Below are 17,074 nucleotides of genomic sequence, written 5' to 3'. Positions count from 1 at the left end.
GAAGAAAAGACTGTCACGACTTCTGTTTCATGCAGAATAAACATGAGTGCGATGTGGAGAGCTTTATTATTTAACTTAAAGTAAATAAGTTTACTTTTCTTAACAGCTTTCTTATTCTCATCCACATATGAGAAATAATAATTTTAATTGTCTAGTTCTATTTCTGTTTCTCACTCTTTTATGTCTTTCTCCCTCAAAATGGTTTAAAGGATACTTAAACATGATAATAATTTAGATTAGATATTTCAATTATTTCATTTTAATTAGAAATATAAGCATCATTATTACTACTATAGGCAATAACAATACTATAACCCCTAATCTTATTATGAGCAAAAGTAATAGTGATGCTTTCCTTCTATTATTCTGTTGTGTTTATTTTCACCACAAGGAGGCAGTAAAAGCTTTTAAATCAGTGGTTCTCAACCTGTCCACAATACCTGAATCCCCCCACTACCCTTTTTAAATTACAGAAATTAGGAGTGCCCATAGATTACAATAACGATAACACTTTATTTTATAAAGTCCTTGTTACACAGGTACTTACTATAGTTATAACAGTAAACTATGCATAATTACAACCCACTAATCCTAACCCTAACCCTTATAGCAAGTTCAGGTGGTAAATTAATATTACTCCGTACTTATTTGTATAGTTACACAGTAACAGGGACACCTTAAAAATTAAGTCTAAAAAAACTAAAATAATAAAAGATTATAAAAAATAAAACAAAATTAGAATGACCTTTTTGTTGTGTAGCTTATTTTAGAGCTTGTTTTGTCTTATTTTAAAACATTTTCAGTAATCTTGAGGCTTTGTTTGAAGTTTGCTGAGGCCCCCTAGTGGCCCGGACCCTTGGTTGAGAATCACTGCTTAAAATAGCTTTCACACAATGCATTTCATTCCTGCCTTTGCAATACACATTCTTCCACAAATGTAGCACGTTCAGTTTAGTACTCAAGAAAGCAATTCACATGTTCAATTCAATAGGTTGTGCATGATAAAAACAGTTTATGGGATATTTTTCTGCGCTTCAGTCCTGACAATGATGTAGTTGTGATAGGAACACAAGCTCACGCCCACAAACAGACAAGCCCTACAACTTCAAACCATTGTGTTTGCTTGACATATATAGCTCCAAACAAAAGTGGTGACATCAGAAATGCAATGTGCGTGCCCCAAACATCCGCAGTTCACAGGCAGAGTCCAGGAATTCAGTCCGGACGCTCCTGAGAAAGGCTTTTTGGGTGGAGGCAGCAAGACAGGGACAACAAAAACATCAACACTAACAGCCACAACAACCCTGAAACAGCTGAGATTTTAATGGACACAACAATACTGTCCTTAACAAAAATGCGTGTCTCAGTGTGTCCATTGAGACTGGACCAACAAACAACTGGTCCTACGTAAAATCTCCATAGTGATCTGATATGATTACAGTAGCCAAGGTTCTGAAAAAACTGCACCACAATGTTACTTAACTAAAATGCTGTATGTCTCACACAATAAAGCTTATCCCTGATGAATATGTCACGGTAGGGTTCCTATAACCTTTGACCTGTGAATTTTACTCTGACTTTTCCAGTTGGTTATGATTACTGGATTAGGATTTTTGATCATTTTATAGAGATTGCTGGGACAGATTTTCTTTTTTTATGTCATAAAATTCTTCGAAATTAGTAGCTTACACAAATTACAAATAATAGTAATACAAATAATTGTTTTAAATCACTTTTCCAGGCCTGTAAATCCAGAGTTATTTTAGTATTATGTATATACTATTATAGAATTGTTCATATTTTAAATGTGATTTAATTTTTTTGTATCAACTCAATTTTAATTTTAGTAGTTTTATGTACATTGTTCTATTTTGTAATATTTTTACAATTTTAGTACTTTATTTTATTTCAGTAAGTTACCAAAGCAGCATTTGTAATATTCATTTAAGTTTTACTTTTTCATCTAATATTTACATTTTATTTGAGCTTTATTTCAATGACCAAAAATGACGTGTAACGCTGTAAATCACAAAATTGAAATTCCCTGACATGTTTTCCATGTTGGTGTATTTCTGAACCAGAGGTAGTTCTTCAAAGACTCTGACAGCTTTGAGTCTTCCCTGTTGTAGGGAAGAAGTGGCAGATTAGTACAGGCAGTGATGGGTGGTTTTATCGGAGGAAATGGCCCTTGAGCATCAGTGTGAGAATAATGGTTTGTTGGTGGGATTTTTGAGCCGATTCACTTATTACTCCATAAATTAAATCCAGAACTCAAAGAGTCATCGTTACCAGGGGACCCTCTGACATCATATTACACCCAGTCAGTGCTGGAGTCTATGACATCAGTCACGAGCTCTCATAAAAAACCATCAGTCAGAGCTTGATCGATTCAAGGAGGGCAAGAGAGCAGGAAGGATAGAACAGCAGTAGGAGAGATGAAAGAAGACCATGAAGAAAGCCACCCAATATCTAGGGTCTTCAGAGCCAAGAGTGTCACAACTTCAGAAGCTTCCTGTACGTATACGTATTTTTGTTGTTGTTGGCAAGTGCAGTTTTGCTAAGAGACTAGTCATCTCGTATATGACGTTGTGAATCACACGGTGCTCAATTTGTCACAAATACTAGAACCCATGACTTTGGCATTGCTAGCACCATTATTTACTGTTTGAGCTACAGGAAGCTCCATGTAATATCTTGAAATATTATTACAATTTAAAATAACTCTTAATATAGTTTAAATTGTACTTTATTTATTGTAACGTGATTTATGTAATTTATGTCTGTGATGAATTTTCAGCATCATTATTCCAGTCTTCAGTGTCACATGATCCTTCAGAAATCATTCTAATATTCTGATTTACTGCTCAAGAAACATTTATTATTATTATCAATGTTGAAAACTGCTTAATATTTTTGTGGAGACATATATATACAGTATTCAAAACAAGAAAGTTCAAAAGAACAGCATTTATTTGAAATAGAAATCTTTTGTAACATGTCACTTTTGATTCATTTAATGCATCTTTGCTGAAATAAAGATTTGTACTGATAACCCAAATTACAGTGCAAGCTGATTTAAAGCATCTTAGCAAAACTCAACAATGCCTAGATGTCAAATCTGTACAGCACTCTTAAAATCTCATCAAGACATTCGGAAAACCAGGAAGTGGTACTTCAGTGACTGCTCAGTCTAATGGTTTTAGTGTTATTTTGTTGATCTGTTGTTCTCTGGGCCTAGACTTCAGTGTGCTGTCAGTACAGTCCCAGCACAGGAAGCTGGTATCCACTGACCTACAACAGACATCCTGAGTGGAAGTACGACCCTCGAAAACAACAGCGGTACAGAGACGGGTGGGGGTAGCCTTGTGCTACAGCTAACATAGCCTCCAGTGTCCGGTAAACACTAATGGCACATATATACCGGTTCACTTACTCTCTAAGAAACTGGCTGGCGTGTTTTGAATGACCAAATATCAGCGATACCTGTCTATAACTACTCAGTACTCAAGGGGGCGATAAAGGTACCTTCAAATGTCTGTCACTGAACTGAATGTGTAACGCAGCTAGCTGTAAACATGTTGACAGTTTTAACTAAACTTGCCAAGCAAGATTCCCTTCAGACTGTTGCTCTGCAATGACAGAATTGGACTAAATCCAGCTCTATCTAATGATCAGAATGCAACACGCACTTGCCATCAGACACATTTCCGAAACGCAAGAAGCTGTACAAGTCTAACTGAAAGAGAAGCTGTTAATGGTCCCGCTCTGACAATTGGTCTGATCAATATTGTTACATGCATTTACCAAACAAAGTCATGTGAGCTCCAAATGACAGTGAAGCCACTAGTTCTAAGGCATGTAAACAAACCCTTGTGAGAAAGACGCACACTTTAGCATACTTTTAAAAAGAGTATTTATAACAGAAATAATATACCTTAAAACACTTGAGTGTGAACTGAATTTTGTTTTCAGATACTTAATTACAATTGCAATTACAGTAAGTGAAAATGTATTATATAACATTTTTTAATATATATTATTAGCTTTTTGACTGACTTGAGTAAGACTTAAGTACATTTTTATATGTACTTTCATAATTACTTCTATTGTTTTTACAATGTGGTTAAAGTGTACGGCTGAAAGTACTGACAAGCAAACAAAATGTTATTTAAGTAAAACATTTAATTTTACATTATTACAAAGTGGACTTTTTGAAAGTGTTACTTAAGTGTGTTATGAAACAGTCATGAAAGTGTACTCGCTTTAAATATACTTAAGTCACAAGTGACCTTTTATTTTAGCAATACTATATTATTTACAAGTACGGTTTTTATATATATACTTTAAGATTCACATTCACATTCAGTACAATTGAGCACACTTCTTTTTCACAAGCGAAGTACAGAAGCATGATACGATACCAGGAAGAGGTGTCTGGGCTGCCTGCTTTTACGAGAGACCTTCATCAGGGTGCCCTCCTTAACAAAAACCTGCAAAACACACAGGTGCCAGAGGTCAGGTGAGTTATGGGTAAATGTGTTATTCACTTGAACCTTTGATGTCTAATAACTGTTACTGATCTTTCAGGTTTTACAGCCAGTAAAAACGGTAGTAAACTATAAACATGAAACCATAAATACAGTGTATGGAGCAGAATTTACCCTTCCTGGTTGGAGAAGGTCTCTTTTCCCTCTCACGCTGTAGTCAATATGAACCAAACGAAGCAGGTTCTCCTGCGATTTTGAGGGAGAAAGACATAAGAGAGTGAGAAACAGAAATAGAAAATGAAAATGAAAATTTCTCATATGTGGATGAGAACAAGAAAGAGCTGTTAAGAAATGAATAATAGAGATAGAAGGATTCTCAGAATATGTGTGTGTGTGTGTGTGTGTGTGTGTGTGTGTGTGTGTGTGTGTGTGTGTGTGTGTGTGTGTGTGTGTGTGTGTGTGTGTGTGTGTGTGTGTGTGCGCGCCTCTCTGTCCTGCTGATTTCACACTGCTCTCTTTGTTTTTGGACACCTGGAACACTTTGATGACATCATATCCCCTTGCTCCTTTTTCTTTATGTATTAACAATGCACTCTCTCACAAACAGAGACAACTCACCCCGTGTTTTAGATTGTCATTAACCTGGTCTGCGACTTCTGACACGATTACCAGCGCAGCTGTTGATAAAAAGTTGCAGTTACGAGCACGATTAGTGTTTTCACAGATCAAATATGGTCAGTGTTCATCACTGTGTGACAGAGAAGACAGAGACAACAATACCTTGTGTGTCTTCATACTCTTTCGAATCAGGGGAGAGATTATTTAAGTAGTCTGAAAAGAATGAGATAGAAACCACATGAAGGATAAAAAAGACTAAATTATGTTTCACAGGCTCATACCTCTTATACACACTCTTGTGTCTTGTTTTGTACAGGATCCCACATACACACCCTCAAGGTTGAAATGATAACAGCCTGCCTTATACTCACGCAAAACAATTTACACCCTCACAACAAAGTTGTTTTTCTTTTTAACACATTAATTCAATGTAACATTACAACTGTTTCATTCCATTCTGTGTGATTTCAAATAACTTATCAGACCAGCAAGTATCACACACACACACACACACACACACACACACACACACACACACACACACACACACAGCTATTTACAATTAACTCAAACTCGAACCTTGTCATTTGCAGCTTTTGTATGGTGAAATTTAATCATCAAAGCTCATAAAGTGACTCGAGTGAAATTACGGTGATCAAAATGCAAACACCAGGACTGCAAGTCAGCAGCAAAACATCAATTCTACACATAAGATTATGTCCATGAACTGTTGAGAAAGTAGTTTTATTATTGAATTACTGTATTTCCTGTGTTTTGATACAGTTTGATAAATATAGACAAAAATGAACCTCAGTCCAGTATCTTTCTATACAGTAGATATGCCTATATTTTGCGTCATCCACATATACAGAACTCATCTGTGTTATTTTAGCGTAATTTCAATACTATTATAGTATGTTACTATTTCAAATAAGCTTTTATTTTATATTTATATTTTTAGTTTAAAGGGATAGTTCACCCAAAAAACTAAAATTTTGTCATCATTTACTCACCCTCCAGTTTTTCCAAACCTGTATGAATTTCCTACATTTTATACATTGAAACACAAAAGAAGATATTTTGAAGAATATTGGTAACCAAACAGTTGATGGACCCCATTGACTTCCATAGTATTTTTTTTGGAAGTCAATGGCTACTGACAACTGTTTGGTTACAGACATTCTTTAAAATATCTTCTTTTGTGTTCAGCAGAAGAAAGAAATTCATACACCAAAAATGATATTGTGAACGCTAAGCGAACCAGGACTATATGTATCATGTTCTTTTTAGGTCTGAAGCAAAAGTACAGAGAACTGAACAAAAAGTGTGAACACCATTTTTTTATATTTCTTTTTTTTCTTTTTTTTTTCTAATACTTACAGAACCCCACAAATGCATGCGGGGGAAACAATATGTATATCGTGGCCACATTGTAATAATTCTTTCCTTTGTTTTAGTTAAATCAAAATGAGGGTACAAATTAGTTTAACGTGGTCACAATTTACTAAAATGAGAGCACAGATTCCCTAATTCATGGCCACAATTTAACTAAATCAAGAGAACAAATTCCTAATGAATGGCCATGATATATATATATATATATATATATATATATATATATATATATATATATATATATATATATATATATATATATATATATATATATATATTTATTTATTTCTCCGTATGTTATGTGCAGGGCGTAAATACTTATATTTTATTTCAGCTTTGTCTTAATAAATAAAAAAAGTCCCTGAAAAGGGACTGAATGTGTTAACGTATTAACTGCACAAAAAATATCATCAGGACTAAATATTTGAATCACAGGTGTTCACCTGTGAGCAGCATGCGGTACTGGAGCACACGCACAATGACCCGCATCAGCTGGTGTTTCAGAGGAACATGAACACCTTCTGCATTCTCCGTCTGGAAGACACAAAAACACATGCAAATGAGAAATGACACATGAAACACAATATACAATGTGTGTAAACATATAACTGAAAATCACAAACTCAAACACGCACAATCATACACAAACGAGAGGTATGTCACCTTTGCTCTCTTTTCACCCACAAGATATAGTATTATAGATCACAATGGCCCCACTTAGAAAAGCCCATTTCAAGGTTATTCATTGACCTTCCCTTTCCCCTTACACAAAAACCTGAGTACGCCTCATTCCATCCAATTCCAACCCAATTATATCAATCACTGGGAGAAAAAGTGAACAAGTGAATCAGTCAAACACGCGGTGAGAAGAAATCAATCAAGGCCTAATTGACTTTGACACGTCATTGTTCATGCGAGCTCTGAGGAGCCTTAGGGGACATGAGAGGTCAGTAGAGGGCAGATTAGGGCAAATAACTTTAGACTTCTGGACATCCAGAGACATGGGCAATGCTTGAGATCTTCAACGTGAAAAGGGGAACAGAAATGCCGTAAACGACCTTGTGTGAGGAGTGTGAACGGAGGGAGTAGTGGCTTCAAGATAAAGGAACAGACAGCGACTGTCCAGTTTGCACACCTGCCACAACATCATTCCCACAACACCTCTGATAGACACCATTGTCTCTTTCACACCAGCTCTCTCAGTTTCCCTGTGTCTCTACCTGTATTATAACCTTCATCATCATCATCATAATTCACATGTTCTATCCATTACATTCCTCATTTCTCTTCACACTGCAGTTTTTCTATTACATGTAACACAGATCTGTTATTTGGATGATAATGTGAACATCAAAAATCACACAGAATGTGACTGTTAAATTCAAATGATGTACTACATCTAAAATACTAGATATACTGACTACACCAATCTAACTTGAAATTATGCCAACATTTTTATTCAGTTTAATATTTCATAAAATATTGAATTGAAATAAATGCAATAAAACATTAAACATTTAAATATTCATATTTTAAATAAAACATATTTTATAAAATATTTAATGTTTAAAATATTCCGTAAATTCCACTGTAAAGTGATTTGTTTAAAATACAAACTGATGCAAGTTACATTGGTGTTGGAATTAAAAAGTTAATGATAATGCACAAACTTCTAATTTCATATAATATACTAAGGGTGAACAGAGCGCAACATTTCAATTCAATATAATATTTTATAAGATATTAAATTGAACTGAAATGTTTTAAGTCAAATCACATTTATTTATACTGCACTTCATACAATACAACAATGGTGACAAAAAAATATTATTATTATAATAAAATGTAATATTATTTAAAATTAAATTAAATAATTAAATTAAATTAAATAATTGGGGTGAATAAAAGCTAAATTATGGCAAATTCTATTCAATTTATTATTTTATAAACTATTACATTGAGTAAATGATAAAATAAAAATAAAATATTTAATATTAAAGTATTCAGTTATTAAATAAAATGTCTTATTTTATAAAATATTAATTTATTCAAAATATTCAGTAAACTGCACTATTATGAAGTATATTATACAGATACTGATGCACTAAATCTATATTAGCAGATATATTGATGTATTATATATATATATATATATATATATATATATACACACACATATATATAGTAATAGTTAAAAATGTCATGCTAATGCACAGACTTATAATATGATAATATGCCATCATATTAAAAGATTATGAAACGTGTTGATGATGTTATGTTGAGGAGTGATTTTTTTAACCACATTTAAAAGGATGTGAGCAGAAAGTCTACATTAGGCACTTTAAGGTTTTTGTGTGAATGTAGCATCTCACTCTTCAACTCTAAATATCATTGCACCTGTCTTCCATTATCTAATTACTTCCTCTATGTACCGTTTCTTCACTGCAGTGAACCTCATCCTGACCATAAAGCCTGTCAGATTCCAGTGTTTAAGCACAACATGGCTCCATTGTTGAAGGCAGTAGACCTAATGAACAGCCTCACACTGAATACTTGCACCAAACTGCAATCCAATTGACATTTGTGCTGAAGAAGTGGCCAGTCTTTGTGTATGTTTGCAAGGGTAGATATTTAGCGTTAGCACTCCAGTCGAGTTGGGATACAGCCAAGAGAGGGAACAGTGGCTTGTGCCAGAGAACAGACAGGCTACACAAATCAGGCACTGGTCCGGCTGAAGCAGCGCCTGTGCGGACAGCTGATTTAATTGAGGGTTGTTTAAGAAGACTGCTCGGCTAATTAGCTTTTTTTCCCCCTCATTGCCCAAATGCCAGATGAGTGTGCATGTGTGTCAGTGTCTTGTTCTGTCTTTATCTTGTCCTTTCCACCTGTACAATTTAGGAGCAACACTGTGTAATAGTGATACATGCACACAGAAATACCATGCTTGCTCATAGTCACTATATGTTATCATATGGAGTTTGAGCCAAGTGGATTTTGATTGCATCTTCCAAAAATACTATATAAATATATACTACCAGTCAAAGTTGTTGTTGAAAGAAGTATTTTATGCTCATCAAGGCTGCATTTATTTGATCAAAATGCCAGGAATAGCAGGAAAGCTTTACACATTAAATTGATCAAAAGTGACGGTAAAGATATTTATAATGTTACAAAAGATTTCTATTTCAATAATAAATGGTGTTCTTTTGAATCTATTCATCAAAGTATAATGAACAAAATGTATCATGGTTTCGACAAAAATATTAAGTTCTGTGGGAGGCGCACCGTCCTTCACCTGAGGATATGCACAGATAACCATATTAATCATAAAATCGTATGACTTGATTATCATTGTTATTTTTGGGAGGATTTGGAGGAGAGGAGAGGAGAGTGGGGTGAGGAGAGAATGGGTATAAGATGTTAAATTACTGAATACCTTAAAACACTCAACACCCCCAAAGGATACATATTTCAAATTATAAGGTCTTTCTTTTCTTTTCTTTTCTTTCTTTTTTCTCCTTGACTATTCTTATATTGTTGTTTATCTGTGTTTTTTTTTTTTTTTTTTTGATATGTGTATTTTGTCAAATTTCTGTATGTATATACAGTATATATTAAGTGGCAAAAGCTGTTTTCAACATTATTCCATTATTAATAATTGAGCATTGATAATAATTGATAATAACTGAGCACAGATCAATATATTTCAATCATTTCTGAAAGATTATGTGACACTGAAGACTGTAATAAAGGCTGCTGAAAATGTACCTTTACTATCACAAGAACAAAGTGTACATCTTAAAATATATTGATATAGAAAACTTTTCTTTTAAATTGTAATAATACTTCGCAATATCACTGTTTTTGATGTATTTTTTATCAAGAAAATGCAGTCTTGATGAGCATATGAGACATCTAAAAATCCTAACTATTTCAAACTTTTGACTGGTAGTATAGTATAGTATATTAGTTGGATGCATGACGATGGATGGATGGATTGGTGGATGGATAGATGAAAAGATAGATCTGAATCTATCTGAGTTTACACTCCCACAATTAAGTCACACCTTCTGCAAATAATTTATTATAAACTGAAGGGCTAAAAGGACATGGTATGAAAATGCTGTAGAATGTTGAATATAAACATGAAGCTTGCAAACAATCACCTCTCTCTCTCTCCCTCTCCCTCTCTCTCTCTCTCTCTCTCTCTCTCGATTTCTTTCAGAGCACCCCACCTTCGTCTCCTTCCTTCTTACACATTCTGCACACACACCCCCAGATACTTATAAACACACACACACACACACACGTTTGTGGTGAAAACCCCTCGTAAACAGTGTAGCTGAACAGGGTTTAATCCTATCAGACCACAGCGGTGATCAGATCAGCTACAGTTGATACTTCATCTCTGTCATCAACCCAGCACGCACATGCACGCACAAAATAAGATTACACAAGCCCGGATCCAGAGAAGAGAATTCCTAATACATCCTCTATCCTCAATGCATTCACTATCTTTTATCAAAAAGCTAAAATGCTGCTAATACAAAATGCCACACAAGTGAAACCAATGTGGTAAATTCTACAGTACAAGATAAATATAATAGATAGATTTATTTACCTGGTTGAATCTCACAAAAGCATGTCCAGGTCACACGGCAAAAAAAAACGGCTTTTTGAAACTATTTTAAAGGGGTCATGACGTGGATATTTTTTATTATTTTAATATATTCCTTGAGGTACACTTATAATGTTAAATATTACTGTATGCGTATATATATATATATACTATTATTTTTAATCTTTATTCTGCCTCTCTGTCTGAAATGATCTGTTTTTAAGGGGCGGCTCCTTTAAGGCTTGTCAATAAAAGGCCACTGTTATGATTGGCTAATGTCATTGCATAGCAGTATCAACAAGTGCTTTGAAAACATTATCCATATAAAACTGTAATTTACAGACAAAGCATGGTTTGTGATGCAGCTGCTGTAAGATCAGTTCGCTGCTTCATCTTTCTACAAAATGTTCTTTGCAAACTATCCATTACATTATGCATTACAATAAATCATCCACTTGTTTTCGACGCTGAGATCCTTCTGAAATCTGTACAAGACGCAAACGAGCTGTTTAGACTGGACGTTTCAAAGCGAATGTTCTTTCACTCTTACATTTGTCCTGTTGTCGACAGACTCCCCTAACACAAAATTTAGACACTGAATGCGCATCTGTATTCATCCAGTGTAGACAGCATCAGTGATTATAATGGGTACTTGTTTTTGATGTGACGCTCACATCCAGTGTAGGCAAATGTCAGTCATGTCGTTTATAAGGAAGACGTTTTAAGCTATAAAACTTGCAGGTAGTTTTAATGGTAAAAGACCTCATATGTCAAAAGATCAAGGCAAATTTCTGCATCTTTAAGTTATCTTTATAGTTATCATCCTTGGTGTGAACAGGCCTTAAATCAGGCATCATTTTTTTTAAAGAATAATTTAATTTCTAATTTCTTTCTTTTTGGGTGAAATATGATGCAGACATATTCTTAACTAAATATTCTAAAGAGCTGATATGCAGTGCTGACAATGGTGGTATATAGGCTACTGATAGAGTCAAGCAGGCGATTAAACTCCTGACTTGTACACCTTCAGGTCCCAATCAATAAAACAAATGCATCTCCTCCCATTAACTGAGCCAAGAGAAGCATCACGGCACAGATTGGTGAATAAAACAAGTCAGCAGTGGCTAGAATAATGGTTGGCAGGTTAAGAGAAATGTAAGGAAAAGCCTACCTTGTTGTTCACTTGTGTGTTTGCGCAGTGGTTCAACACTGAGAGTCAGCTCTATTGGTTTCATTAGTGCAGAGTGACCAGAGGCAACCAGTGATGCTCAGTACATACATCACCCAGTCAAAGCCTATAAGCGTTACTGCAGCATTACTGACCAGGACTCACAGAGGACTGAGTGAGCACATTTTACACCCAGAAATGAATTACATTGTGTTGAAAAGAATAATATGTGCGGTTATAGGCAAAAATTACATCTTAATCTCGTTTCATTACTCTGGGGTTATTTGGATCATAAGCCTCTGCTATTGATTGTGAAGCCACTCGAGAAACCCATGGCAAGCTGTCACACATTATTAAAGATGCAATCCTTGATCTAAAAAATATAAAACAGACCTCAACTCATTTCACAAACGTATGAGCGTGTAAGCAGGCTCAATTAATGAGTATAAGAAAATAATCTACCCAGATTTTTACTTTTCAATGAGAACAGCTGATGACAACGCACACATTTAAATGACCTTTGGCTAAATCAGCCTTTCTTTATCCCTTTCCTGATCTCTCCCTGCTATACATTGATGGTCCAATTTTGAGTCTACCACCCAAGGAGGCTTCTCTGAATACAGATGCTCATGCATATTAATGAGCGAGGGCAGCTGGCTTCCTGTCGTTGGTGATCCCGATCACCATTGAAATGTGTGGTCAGTGACTCCACCAATTAAATGAATCAGCGGAGCCTCTGTCATGAATATTGCTGGCACAGTGAACCGATTGTGTCCTTAATACACTCCAGGTACCAAAACTGCAGCAGTCGATGCTACTAGATTCTCAACTATTTCCATCAAAAAGTAATTTGCTATTGAACGCATTATTTAATAAAAATATTATTAAGGGATAATAACACATATGTTTATATTTATATTGTTAATACATTTGTTTGTATATAAATACAATCTAAAAAAAATATATATATATATAATGACAAATATTATATAATTTAATTAAATTAAATATCAAATAGATAAATTAAAGAAAATACGCATACAAGTGCTCAAATCAATCAGACAGTGAATCTGAAACACAATCTAGTACCACCAATGCTGAAGGAGAAAAAATACATCAAATGTTTTATTTTATTTTAGTAAAGCATCTCTAGCAGGTTCTTATTACCACGATCGACACCACAATCGTAATGGAATAGAGTTTTTATAAACGAATACCATTTCTGGATCACGTCAGATGATTATATGTTTGTTTCGGAGCATTTTGTTTTGTAAACAAGGAACAGTGTAATGGATAGTTTGCAAAGAACGTTTAGTAAAAATATGAAGCAGCGAACTGATCTTACAGCAGCTGCATCAACCATGCTTTGTCTTTAAATGATGGTTTTATATGGATAATGTTTTCAAAACACTTGTTGATACTGTTTCCTATGCAACGACATTAGTCGATCATAACAGTGGCCTTTTACTGACAAGCCTTAAAACAGGGGTTTCCCAAACTTTTCCATTCCAGGACCCACCTAGACAAGAATAATCTATCTCAAGACCCACCAAAATAATTTTAAAGCATGAATGTGGGGTGGGGTGGTAGGTGTTAGTTCTCTTTAGAGCAGTTTTTTTCCTTGTCAAAGTATGAATGACAAACTTATGGTACACTATCAAAATTTTTGATAATTAAAATAGCAGATGTGTAGAATACTGAGTAGTTTACACAGACATGGTTTACACAGAACAAATTTAAAGAAATTAAAAAGATTAATCTTAACCAAAGGTTTGATATGACAAAAAATAAGATTCTAAAAAAATAATAGACTAATTATTTTATTTGACAGTAGGCCCAGGACCTAGAATTTCAATAGTAATATTTATGCTGCGAGTGTTGTTAAACTCATTGCGTTGTTCAGCGCAGAAAACGCTTTCGTGCTCGTGTGTGTACATGTGAAATACTTTTTACATAAATATTTTCCTTATGTGTTGGTAGGTAGCGAAATGCACGTGAGGGAACGCAAACAATGCACTCTTACGACGACCATATCGCTGAAAGACAACAGCGCTGCGTTGAACAGACGACAGAGACTAATGCGTTTCCCAAATGCACCGTATGCCTAAGTAGATCGTAGAACCATTGCCACCAATGGCCTCTACGATCAACTTAGCTCACGATGCTTTTGGGAAACGCAGCCCAGACCTGAATCAGCCTTTCGTGACATTTGAATTCTCCGGTGTAATGCGATCTCATGCAGAATGCAGAGCAGTGATTGGAGTAAACGAGTTTCTTCTTGTTAATAATGCGCGCCAAACTGCTTAATGACCCCTTTAAAAATCTAGTTAAAAAATATATATATTTTCTTTTTTTATATATATAACTTTATAACAAATAAATTTGGCATAACATCATCCCACCCAGTCTTTTCAACTGAAAGATAAACTGAAATGAACCGTGAGCAAAGGAATCATCAAATTAAGATTAATTCCCAAACAAACACACAAAATTCCAACATTTTCATCTCAGAACTCACCTCAAACTGTTTTACCACATCCTCAAAAGCTTTACTCTGTCTACAGCTCTCCTCCAGCAGTGACATGCTGCGGTCATAGTCTGAGATGTAGGTCGCAAAGGCTGAAAACTCAGCCCGGCGCGTTAATATGACATCAACCACTGACGGGCTGTCCTCCCTGAAGATGAATGGGAAACAACGAGAACTTTTCAGAGGGCATCCAAGGACATTCATGATGGCATTATAATGGATTGTGCTACTGCAACATCACATGTACTGCTATGAAAGAAATAAGAGATCTGTGTGTGTAAGCAAGCAAGAACACATCAGCTACACTTCATGTATCACATTTTCCTGGTTAAATAAACACTACTTTATATAACATTAAAAAAGGAAATACAATTCTATTTTGTATTTTTACATTAACAATGTAATGAATGTTCTATTTATAAGTATAAATCTTATTTTAAAATTCAAAATTTTATATTTTTATATTTAGTCCAAAATAATATATAAAGGCAGTGACAATTTAAACACGTTTTGAGGAGGCACTGCCTCCTCTGAGGAAACGCCGCTGAGCTCGTCTTTATTAGCATGTGGCTCAGGTGGGAGATGCATACAGTAGATGTGGAGTGCATGCATTAGCAGCTTGTAAATGATGCACGTTATATATAACATAAGTATGGACTTTTTATGGAATGCCATGCTATAAAATATGTGCATAAGCATGTGTACATTTCGTGTATGTTGATGTGCATTAGTATAGTGTGCATCAGTGTAAAGTGCTTGAGTGTTCTCACCACTGTTTAATGCGGGTATCCAGCTCATTGAGGATCTCATTGTGCAGATGGTAGGCCTGAGGAAGTGTGCTCATGATCTCGTCCAGCTTCACATTTTCTAACAGAGGTTCCTCATCATCTCCTACTGCTGACTCCACTGCTCCCCTGAAGTCCTGTAGAAAAAGAGGAATCAAATATAAAAAAAATTCTAATCACATAATTGGTCATGTTTAAATGCATCCACAGGATTCTGTATTCCAATTTCCCAGAAAAAAAACACAGTCTGTATGGATAACAGTGGCAAAAGAAAAAGTTGAAACAAAATGCAGAGAACTTGAGTCTGGATTAGCCTCAGACACAAGGATGATGACAAATATTGAAGAAGAACTAATGGGATGTTTATTGTAAGAATCAGCAGGAACAGAATCCAATGCAGGTAAGAACTGAAGAGATGGTTAATTAGCAACAATGGAGACTGATGATACCTGGTTTTGTCTTAGGGTCAGTGGTGTAGTCTAGTTTTTTGTAGTGAGTATACTGTAATCCCCCCCCCTCCCCCACCCACACACACCCACCCCCCACCTCATACTCGCCCGTCCCAGAGCGTCACCCCATAAGCACCACCACACTCACTAATGCATACAGTATGCATCGACATGTAATTGAGAGCATTATGAAATACTAAGTGTTATCAACATGTCAATTTATTATAAGAAACACAACTCAGCCAGTTAAGAGCTACATTTAGCCTTAGATGTTACATGAATATGGTCCTTGAACCACAGGTTTTATCAGCTGACAATAAAAAAAAATTAAAAAAATTAAAACATTATACAAATTTGCTTTTAGAAATGGTGTTTAAAAAAAAGTGTTATTGTTTTGGCAAGTTTACTGTTGAAAAACTTTGTGTGATATTCCCTTAAAATAACGTTTTAATAGATTGTATTATTATTATTATTATTATTTTAAAATACATTTTACTGTGCAATTTCTTTCTAATTTATGTGAGTTGGACCGAACTTTTATTTTGGTGGGTTGTACACATATGAGTTTCTGTGTGTTTTAATGAACTATTATTATTATTATTATTATTATTAGGCCTACTTGAAGTATACTCTACTGTGCAATGGTAATATATTTATTTTATAATTTCTTCAAGTTATACCGAACTTTTATTTTGACAGGTTGTCGTAAAGACATTACAGTTTCTGTGTGTAGGCTATATGAAACGAATGAATGACGATAGTTTTATTAAATGGTGAAATTCTCGTGAAGTGACTTTCATAGCAGCTCTGCGATGAAGTGCACATATGTATCCTACATCATGTCTCAATACAGTGAAACGCTGAAAACAACACGAGCGTGAGTCAGAGTCACGCGTGCGTATGTGTGTGTGTGTGTGTGTGTGTGTGTGGCACACATTGAGCGCTCATTCCCAGAGACGCGTAGAACAATTGCAGTCTCTTTTAACTTTAATATTCACAGACACTAGTCCATATCGAGATTTATTCA

The 17,074-nt window shown here is 35.0% G+C and overlaps 1 protein-coding gene across 3 annotated transcripts in view; it reads right to left on the bottom strand.

The window, feature by feature from the left end:
• Window positions 1–17,074, bottom strand: part of fgd5a (FYVE, RhoGEF and PH domain containing 5a) — a 47,827-nt gene that overhangs the window by 10,245 nt on the left and 20,508 nt on the right. For all 3 annotated transcript variants that reach the window (XM_082155233.1, XM_082155234.1, XM_082155235.1), the window contains exons 6-12: window positions 15,584–15,735; window positions 14,805–14,961; window positions 6,944–7,034; window positions 5,268–5,318; window positions 5,106–5,164; window positions 4,662–4,733; window positions 4,422–4,490 (exon numbers count right to left, since the gene is read on the bottom strand). In XM_082155233.1, the coding sequence (XP_082011359.1) occupies window positions 4,422–4,490; window positions 4,662–4,733; window positions 5,106–5,164; window positions 5,268–5,318; window positions 6,944–7,034; window positions 14,805–14,961; window positions 15,584–15,735 (651 nt within the window). The remainder of the gene's footprint in view (window positions 1–4,421; window positions 4,491–4,661; window positions 4,734–5,105; window positions 5,165–5,267; window positions 5,319–6,943; window positions 7,035–14,804; window positions 14,962–15,583; window positions 15,736–17,074) is intronic.

Source organism: Leuciscus leuciscus (assembly GCF_965113295.1).
Source record: "Leuciscus leuciscus genome assembly, chromosome: 23".
Taxonomy (NCBI): Eukaryota; Metazoa; Chordata; class Actinopteri; order Cypriniformes; family Leuciscidae; genus Leuciscus; species Leuciscus leuciscus.
Note: the sequence above shows the minus strand (reverse complement) of the source record. Positions and strands in the feature narration are given on the sequence as shown.